This window comes from Solea senegalensis, linkage group LG3 (genome assembly GCF_019176455.1).
Source record: "Solea senegalensis isolate Sse05_10M linkage group LG3, IFAPA_SoseM_1, whole genome shotgun sequence".
In the NCBI taxonomy this organism is placed as follows: Eukaryota; Metazoa; Chordata; class Actinopteri; order Pleuronectiformes; family Soleidae; genus Solea; species Solea senegalensis.
Window position 1 is genome coordinate 14596678 of NC_058023.1, and position 10389 is coordinate 14607066.

The 10389-nt window shown below is 39.4% G+C and overlaps 1 protein-coding gene across 34 annotated transcripts in view; it reads left to right on the forward strand.

Moving 5' to 3' along the window:
• LOC122766725 (receptor-type tyrosine-protein phosphatase delta-like) overlaps window positions 1-9841 on the forward strand; it is a 315856-nt gene extending 306015 nt beyond the window's left edge. For all 34 annotated transcript variants that reach the window (XM_044021823.1, XM_044021830.1, XM_044021826.1 and 31 more), the window contains 7 exons: window positions 2475-2760; window positions 3530-3708; window positions 3869-3995; window positions 4204-4329; window positions 5584-5738; window positions 5909-6044; window positions 6494-9841. In XM_044021823.1, the coding sequence (XP_043877758.1) occupies window positions 2475-2760; window positions 3530-3708; window positions 3869-3995; window positions 4204-4329; window positions 5584-5738; window positions 5909-6044; window positions 6494-6562 (1078 nt within the window). In that variant the 3' untranslated portion in view covers window positions 6563-9841. The remainder of the gene's footprint in view (window positions 1-2474; window positions 2761-3529; window positions 3709-3868; window positions 3996-4203; window positions 4330-5583; window positions 5739-5908; window positions 6045-6493) is intronic.
• Window positions 9842-10389: the final 548 nt, after the last annotated feature.

The following is a 10389-nucleotide window of genomic DNA, read 5'->3' on the forward strand; positions in this document are numbered from 1 at the left end:
TATCTTGGGTTTAGTTCTTCCAAATCTAGTCCTATGTGGGACTCAAAATAAAAACTGAATCTGAAATAAGGGCTCACCTCAATGGCTGCAGCTATCTTTACTGCAACACTGCACTACTGCTTATTACAAAAAAGAGCTGATCTATATTAATCATATCCATAACTGTCCCTCTTTCAAGTGAAGGGAAAGTGTCTGAACTACAATGTCAACTCTAAAACTCTCTCTTTGTGACATTAGAATGTACTCTCCACTTTGACAGTTCTTGAGTATACACAAGACAAGAATTGTTTTTGACTCTTTTGGTAGCTATGCAGTGATCCTGGAGAATTTGAGGTTATGTGTGTGTGTGTGTGTGTGCTCCATAAGCAGTGGGGAAACATTGACGGGTTGGCTGACAGCAAGAGATTTGGTAACAATACATATGTAATTGCTTTCACCACTGCTCATGCTTTATCTTCTTGGGACTCATTGCAGCTGTATTTTACACTGCACTCATTCACCCACCCTCTATTCCCAAAACTCCTGGAAAGCATATTAGCCTGACACTTAATGTGCGTCGATGTCCAAAGCAGCTGGTCCTGACGGAGCTGAAAAGGCAGTGTCAAGTCATTAATGCACTCAGTGTGCCTGCTCCCCTTCAACTGCCAAACACACCAATGGCTTTCTGCACCACCACACAAGCCATCTCTTGTCAATAAAGGAATATTTCACACATCCAGCATTTGCTGCTGTTGCATTTCAGAAAACGTATGGTTAATATTTGTTCCAGCAGTGCCGTCTTTTTTCTAAAAACTAACTTCAGAAACACACAACTTCAGGATGACTTGCTGCATCTACCTTCCTTCATCCCACCTTCCCTTCTCCTCTCCCCTCTCAACCCATTCCTCATCTTCCTCTGTCTTCGTCTCTCTAGCTCAGTGCTGTCACCCTGTCACTTACCCTCTTGCAGGTCATCACTCTCCCACATTCAGGTCTGTACTATAAAATATTTTCAGATTGAAAGCAGCTGGGGTAAAGGCAGAAATCTCCTCTTCTTTCTGCATCCCCCACCCGAGGGCTGAGGTGTTCTGAGACCTGGAAGTGATTCATTCCTCAAATATCCTTGGGACAATTTCTCATTTCTTTACAGCCTGATTCACACGTGCACATTTGTAATTGAACCTAGAGCTGTGAAGAGTTGTTCCAAAGAAATAACAAGAGAGTTCAATTCCATTCAGCAAATGTCAGGTATTATGAAAGTGGCCATCAAATCATTTGTTAAAGCCAATGGCTCCCATACGTGTCTTTATACCATTTGCAGCACAGTTCTTGTGCAGCATGGCACATTAACCAGACTTGGCCGCCAGGGACTAACTTTACTCCCTCTTGAGTTTTCCTTCTCAACCCTTTTTTCTGCTCCTCGGTGCAAATGAAAAACAAATGCTTCATCAGAAGGAGGAGGCACAGGAGCATGGCTCACACCTCGTAGGCATGTCAGCTTAATGGATTGAATAACCTATTTACTTTAGAGTGCCAAGTGCAAGGAGTAGTCTTGTCAATGCCATGCTTTGCAGGAACAGAGTAAAGGGACAAGATTTAACACCACCTTGTCACCCCATGGTAAATAAACTGTCACCGGAAAACATCTGTGCTGAGGCTTAAAACATGTAACGTGAAGGGGTGAGCGTTTTTTTTTTTTTAAACGTCAGCAGTCGACAAAAGAGGGTTATATTTTTACGACACACTTCAAGTTGGCCTGCAAAGAGAGGTCAAAGAGAAACAGGGGGACTGCATTGCAACATCTTCTACTCCATTTTCCTAACTAACGTGAAAAGGTGCCAATGTGAATCTTAATGAAGAGACCTGCCTTTCAGTGCCTCTTCTAAAGCTCTTACGCCATTCAGATGCACTGTGCTGATATAATGGCACTAATTGAAGTCAGCTGCACTTCTCAGAAGTTGCCCGGCACATTAACAAAGCCCTCCAAAAAAGCATACCCTCTAAATTGCGACGGCATCCATATTTGTTGTAGTGGCACTTTTCAGAACTATGAGATAAAGGTTAAATGTTGCTGTTGCATCAGTCATTAGCCCTGATAGGTTGGAGAGCACAGGTGGGGTCCAGAGAGGAGAGACTAGATTGCAAAGCCAGCAGTGAGCTCACTGAAGGCTGTGACTGCCAAGCCCTCTTCTCCATACAGTGCCACTTCAGATTTAATTACACCCCAAGCCAAATCGTACATCCTACAGTGGCAAACTTCCGAGAGAGTTTACCTTACCTCATCATTCAGAAAATTAAAGTTCTTAAAACAAAAGACTTTCCATTCACCGCCCCTTATTTCTGTTGCTGGAAATCAAATACAACCAGACACACCGTGGGGATATTATGATACAGAAGCTCACACATATGTGTGTCTGCTTTAGATTTGTGAATTTTATAGATATAACTGAGAATATTATTGACTAACATTAATCTTGATCTCGTTTCTATTACAGTGCTGGAGTGGGACGCACAGGTTGCTTCATCGTTATTGATGCCATGATGGAACGTATCAAGCACGAGAAGACTGTGGACATCTATGGTCATGTAACACTAATGCGAGCCCAGCGCAACTACATGGTGCAAACAGAGGACCAGTATGTCTTCATACATGATGCTCTCCAGGAGGCCGTCAACTGCGGCACCACCGAAGTGCCCGCTAGAAACTTATATGCGTACATCCAGAAACTGACGCAGATAGAGGGTGGAGAGAATGTCACTGGCATGGAACTTGAGTTCAAGGTACCACAGTTTCTTAACTAATCTGATCAAACTTCTATAAACCTTTACACTTTACATAAGTAACAAAAATTAAGAGACTGTGTCTGAAGTTGCACACATGCACTGATGTCACAGAAGGGCTACTCTCAAGACAGCTCCCAAACTCTTTTCCACTTTCTATTAGGCTCACTAGACAGCATGGGGCCTGTGGTTTTCTCTCTATTCCGCCTAGTTGACTCACTTGTGTAACACAACATAGGATAAATTCTCCCTTTCTGTTTTCCCTTTCCCATGCTGCCTTTTCTTGGATAAACGGGGTCTTGGTTTACACGAAAATGCCAAACACAGGTTTTCCCCACCACAGAACAGTTTCTTGAGGGACTAGAGAAAATTCTGTACATTTACAATGAGACTCAGCCAAGTGTATTCAGCCTGCTGAAGTCTGTGCTGTTGCTGTACCTGTGGTGTCCTCAATTGTCACATAGTAAATTTCTTGCTCTGTGATGGATGCTGACATTTTCCATCCTGACTTTTTATCATAATATCTTTTTTGGGCAAAAGCAACTATTTTATGGTCATATTAAATAGTACATATCCAGTGCACACTATGGGTATTTATATTGTTACTTTCATGAAAATGTTATATGTAGCTCGATATACTATAGATATACATATATACACACACACATTTATATATATATATACACATATAATATACTGTATTCTTCCACACACACGTACCTCACTCCAGTAAGCTGAAAGAATATTTGTGTCTCTTTCTCCCATGTAGCGTTTAGCTAGCACTAAAGCCCACACATCACGATTCATCAGTGCCAATCTCCCCTGCAACAAGTTCAAGAACCGCCTTGTTAACATCATGCCATACGAGTCCACGAGGGTGTGTCTTCAGCCCATCCGAGGAGTGGAGGGTTCCGATTACATCAATGCCAGTTTCATCGATGGGTACAGGTAAGTGCTGGAGTGTTGGTGTGTGGTTTTACTGCCAGTGAATTAATGCAAAACAGGTCACTGCAAACATAGCTCTTTAGACATTTCATCTACAAACTACACAGTGAATATTCAAGTGGTTTTGCACCTGGTTCATCGTGTGATTAATGCATTTCCACAGGCAACAGAAAGCCTATATTGCAACGCAAGGACCATTGGCAGAGACCACAGAGGATTTCTGGAGAATGCTCTGGGAGCACAACTCTACGATTGTCGTGATGCTCACCAAGCTTAGAGAAATGGGCAGGGTATGGACATGGCTTATGAAACCTCCTTTGTCTGGAGACAGATCATGGACACAATTGCTCTATTTGAAAACTGCCTTATTTGAAAGATCATGCATTTATTCAGTTAGGAAAATACAATGACACAATTTCTGGGAATCAGCACAATGAATTTAGTACATGAAACCCATATTGTGGCTCACTGCAATATTCTATTTTCCATTCCCTGCAGGAAAAATGCCATCAGTACTGGCCAGCAGAAAGGTCGGCCAGATACCAGTACTTTGTTGTGGACCCTATGGCTGAGTATAACATGCCTCAGTATATCCTGAGAGAGTTCAAAGTGACTGATGCCAGGGTAAGCAGTGGTGCTGTCAGCGTGGAAGGAATTTACATGCAAAAATTGTTGTGTTTAAAGTTCACTTTCAAAGAAACGCTTAAACCATATGAATACACACTTTTTTTATACACACCGTGTCTATAAAAGGGCAATCCAGTAATGAAGATTTACTTACCGACATCTTGTTTATGTGGAGTTCTGGACATGTGTATGTGTCCTTGGGTCAGTGGAGCTGGGACGGAAGGAAAACATTAGTTTAGATACAGTATCGTGGATGCAACTCTCATAATTTCACATATTAGCCAATGACGGAAGAGAATCTTATTTCAAAATATTGCACTAATTGCACTCTGCAACAAAGGCAATTAGTAACATATCATTACAACATGGTTATTGCTGAATCCTTGGCTTTTTCGTTATAGTGCTTTCTTTGCAGCAGCCCGGGCTGAGAACTAGCAAAGCAGACAGCAGCAGTGTTGCTGCTTTTTTCCTGCATTTTTATTGAATATCAACATTCAGAATCAAATCACGGTTGAATAATCAAGTCTAAAATACTGACAAATAGTTTCTAAGAACATGTTTCTTGCAACAGTTGTGCAGTAGAGAGAACAATTCAAATTTGACATTTAACATTGCAGCCGTAGATCAAAATATTGGCACTGTATCAAGTATTTGTTTATACCACACTGTGGCCTCAAGTGCAACATAAGCACAAATATATTTCTGTAGAACTTCTGACACACGTCGATGTAAAAAAAATTAAAAAAATGTGACGCCAGCAGCAGTGAGCTGCCTGAGTTTTTAATTCCATCAAAGGCTTACATAGATAAATAGCGCAGGCTCCCTTTGTAGTGCATGTTACACTGCCTCGTCAATGGGATTGCTTTCCTTATCAAGGGGATACAATATTACTTAACTAATGCACACCCTCAAAGTCGATTCTCCATGCACTCAGTCAAGGCTAGCACATCAAAGGAAATAGCATCTTTAGTGTTCACGTTTATAACATTCAGGTAAAATGACAGGCATCTCTAATATCAAAACATTTCCTCTATGTTTTTAACTTGGCACCTGTGTCGCCAGATTTCTCTTAGCATTCTGTCTCGCGCTGTAAAATCCACAAAAGCGTGAAACATTATGATGTAGATGGTTATGCAATTAATTGCAGAGGGTTGACTCTCTGCAAGATAATAGCTTCCCCAGTTTAACTTTGTTTTGCCAATTTTCAGTGTTGATGTTCAGTTTTGCTATTCTTTCCTTTTTTTCCCACAGGACGGACAGTCACGGACAGTAAGGCAGTTTCAGTTCACAGACTGGCCTGAACAAGGAGTGCCAAAATCAGGAGAGGGCTTCATCGATTTCATTGGCCAAGTGCATAAAACAAAAGAGCAGTTTGGTCAAGATGGGCCTATCTCAGTCCACTGTAGGTAAGTGACGGCCTAGTGTAACCACATCAGGTGAAATCAGTTTCCATTGAAATGCTGCCATTGAAAAGAATTTGTATACTGTTTTGATTTCAAAACAAGCTATTTTAATATGTATCTAATTTCATGGCCTCAACGTTGACCTTGTTGCATTGTGGATCTCTCTTGCACAGCGCGGGTGTTGGTAGAACTGGCGTTTTCATCACCCTCAGCATTGTTTTGGAACGAATGAGATATGAGGGCGTAGTAGACATTTTTCAGACGGTGAAAATGTTGCGGACACAGAGACCAGCTATGGTGCAGACAGAGGTGAGACATTTTTCCCTCTTTCTTTTTCCCCTCCACAACACAAGCAGAAAAAAAATAACTCTGAGGTTAAAGTGAAGGCTCGTTAGGTTTTGGAACACGTCATGGAATCTCTTTTTGATATTCATTTAATAGTATCCTCCCATTTCCTGAAAGGTTTAGGGAGATTCCAACTACTCCACGGAGCCTGCCCCTGTTTGAGACTGATTCATAGTAGCTAGGAGGAGTTCCACTGCAGCTGTATCACTGAATTTCAGCAATCTCAACAATTGACCAGTGTTTTTTCACACTCATGCAGAGTTTTTCTGAAGTTAAAAATGTTTTAAATGTTGGGCCTTGAGTTTTAATACTTGTAACGGTCACAATGAAAGCACAGTGGACCGAAATGTTGTGATACAATATCAAGATCATACAAGAGCAGTGCATACTAAAGACCTTTCTTTGTTTCCCAGGATCAATACCAGTTCTGCTACAGAGCCGGCTTGGAGTACTTGGGAAGCTTTGATCACTATGCAACGTAAAAGACCCAGTATTGGAAGAAAAAAAGCAGAGGGCCCCTTGGACAGAAAACCCAGTGAGCCTCTCTTCTGAGCCATAAATTCCTGCTTGAGAAAGTACTCCTTAACTCCTTGCTAACAACTCATTTTGTGTCAGATGTGTGACATGAATTGTCAAAAAATGAAAAAGATGATTTCCGGAGGACCAAGTATTTCCCAACCCCACAAAAACCTCACCTTGAGACAGAGTGAGGGAATCCTGACTGCTGAAGCATCGTATGGGATTACCTTTTCTTTTGCTTCAAGGATTCATTTTTGGGGCTCATATTAACTGAATGAAACCAACACAACAAAAAAGTAAATGAACAATAATGACATCGTCAGAAATGCATCAGTGATAATGAACCATTACGAGAGGCACTGGAGGCACAGAGAATTGCGGGAGGGGAAAAAGAACTTGATGCACATTGTAAAGAAAAAAACAAATCTGTTTCACAATCAAGTACACACAGACAACCCATCGAAAAAGAAGACAAAACTTGGTCCACAACAGCAGGACAGACTTAAAAGTAATAATAACTAAATACTCCCTTTCCTGTCACAATGTTCATCATCTAAATTTTGGACGAGGGGAAAGTTAAAATGCTCTATGAAATAAATAAAAATTATTGATTTAGTTTTTTAGTACTTTATTATACAGCTGATGTGCTTTTTTTGAAATGTGTGAATTTCCTTTTTTTACACAAATTTATCGCTTGGAAATAAGTGATAAAATGTATTTACGTAAATGTTTTGTTTTTTTTAAGCTGTAGAACTGTTCTGACATATGTGCTATTTTGCAGAGAATCTGTTTTGCTCTTTCGGTTATTTTATTTTCTTTCCCCCCTCCACATTAGCTTGCACTTAGTGCAAATAACAGAATTCAAACTACCAAAACGTAACTTTTTTGTTTGTTTTCTTCCGTGCTTCTTTTTCAGTCTTGATTTTTCTGTTTAGTTTTGTCCATGATCACATACACGGTCAATTTACTCCCATTAGACAAACTGGGGCTTTGTGGAATCAACAGGGACGAGCAAAGTATGAAGTTGCTGCTACCGATTATCTTAGTTCTTCCATGTGACAATGATAAGAGAACCTGATGAATTGAATAAGGTATATGAATCTATAAATATATGGTACAGATAAATTATATATATATAGATATATATTATTAAACTATAAATAGTATGTTCTAAATACATTGACAGATAATTTATAAGTAAATTGTATATGAAATATGGTTGCAATGAAAGATTCAAATTTTACAGGTGTGTGCTATGGGGGAAATTAAGAGATTTTTCACTGGAATGCACATCAGTTGGACAAAAATGGTATTCTGATTCAGTGCATCTTTTCTTGTGCAATAAATATGTGTTTTTAGATAGGGTTTTATGTGGATATGTTCTTCACCAATGGCATTGTTGTTCCCCACAAGTGAGGTATGGGAGTGGGAATGTCAGGTGTCAGTCAAAGCACCACTGGTGCAATTTTCAAACTCACATAGTCTGTAATTAGAGGCAGAGGTGTCACACAGTCGCAGACACAGCGCTCACACAACACAATAGGGTACAAAGAGTACAAAGACGTCACTTTCTTGTGGTTCTTAAAAGCAGTCAGTGGTAATATTTTTTTTTTTCTTCATAATTTTGCATTTAGAGTGCCTTATATTTATGCCTGTTTTATAATGTTTCATTTAACATTTTAATGTATCCTTGGACTAATCTAGGCATTTAGTGTAAATGTTACTGTATAGTTTATTTACCTTCAGTATTCATTTGTCATTTGATGAGATTATATATGCAAATAAGAACATTTCAAAGCTCATACATTTTATTTTCAGTGGCCTTATTGTGGCTAAGTGAATTACAATAGGAGTTGAGATATCACTGAACCTGACGGAAAACAGCTACAAATGCATGTCATATAAAATGATCAAATTATAAAACATGCAACTGGAGATGAGATAAGAGAGCATTGGTCTTAGACCAAAGCAGGACAAGGTTAAACTCCATCAGCACTGGTATAAAGACCCAACATAAAATTATTTTTTACCTGATGTGACTAAGATCATACTTGATCTTACTGGGAAGCATATTGGGATCCTGGAATGGCTTGTCAAACTGCAGTAAAACAGGTTTAGTCGAGAAAGAATGCCTCATGCACAAGTCAAAACTGAATGGTTTGCTCTTCACGCCTTAGGTTTGAATTATGGAGTTCATGTGCGTCTCTACCAAAAGCATTTGTAGAGAAATACAAACTGCAAACAAAACTGGTTCTGTAATCCTGACAATCTGGTGTGTGTCGTGTCCTTTTGTTTTGTTTAAAAACATAACAGTTAAAGACCCAGGTTCAAGTTTGGTTATGTTTCAGTGTTCATATTGACCAGCATCTCTAGGTTTTCTGTAAACTCTATGATGGCTTTGTGGATGTGCATTCCAAGTGCTTTCTTTCCCTTGTTAACTCAAGCAGCTATAGTTTCATTTTTGTCGACTGCTTAACTGATCATTTTCGTCTTGATTTAAGTTAAACGTGATGTTGGCCAATGTTACATTTTGTTCAAATGTTCAAGTCTCAGAAAATCTCATTTCTCATCTCATTTTTTCCACTTTTTTTTTTGTTTAATTGATTTTTCGTATGCATGATGAAACATTGCAGAAGGGCCAAAGCTGGCCTGGTAGGAAGATTTGCACTTTCTCTATCTTTGTACTATGCACCGCCCTATTGATTCTAAACCCAATAATATATTACTTGAACCCATCTATAAAAAGATCTCCTTAAACGTTCACTTTGTGTGTATGTAAATAACACAAAAAAGTATCAACTCTTGAAAAAGACAAAAAAAAAAGTTTGTGGCAAAAAAAGAGCATCCATTCTGATGCCATGGTTACTCCAGCAGATGATTTCAGAAAAATCTGTCCCTCAACCATCTGTTCTCGTGGCTTTGCCATTCAAGCTTGGAGTGTCATTAACAGAAATAAACGTTGTGTTCTCTGCTCTCTCTATCTATCTCTCGTCTGGATGCATAGACTGAAAAATTAAATAATGAAATTGTAAAAAAAAAAAAAGGCTTGTTAAAAAGATCATACAATTACCTCTGATTAGTTGTAAGCATAAAATGTTTCTTTTTCTGAATGAAAGGAGTGCTTTTTATTTTCTTACTTAGGTTACATTGGTGGAGACAGAAGTGTATGAAAATCAGTTCTTTGCTGACACAAGTTCCATTTGTTATAAATGAATTCTATTAAAAAATGTCAGTGTTATGCATCACCGTTTCACTTGTTTCCCTCCACCTCACTTTGACTCGAAAAGACTGATGAAGCTATTTTACCCCCTACTGGTCTGGGTCCAACATATTACACACAGTTCTCTCATGAAAGGGGGAAATTGAGCCTCACCACATTTGAATAGATTTCCATCGCTCTGGTTTTCCTGTCACTGATGTCAGCTATAATGAATCATCAGCCTTAGATCGATGAAGTGCGATGTTTTCACAACCAACCTCGCAAGATTATGTTCGCCATAGTGACAACGTTGCATTGCGCTTTACCATGGAAGTGAAACCTCAGCTCAGTTACAGTATTATAGCACCGTTTTACTATTGCGTGACATTGTTCAGCTTGATGACAGAATAATGTAAAAACACTGACATCAACTGTGGAAATGAGTGGGGGAGAGCCACCGACTGATGATGGGCGAAGTCATCACTGCACGGCTGCTTGAACCTTCACTGACTTCATTTTACATGCGACACACACAAACGAGTCACTAGTGACTTGTAAAGCAGTTGTTTTCAGTGTAACTTCAATCACTAA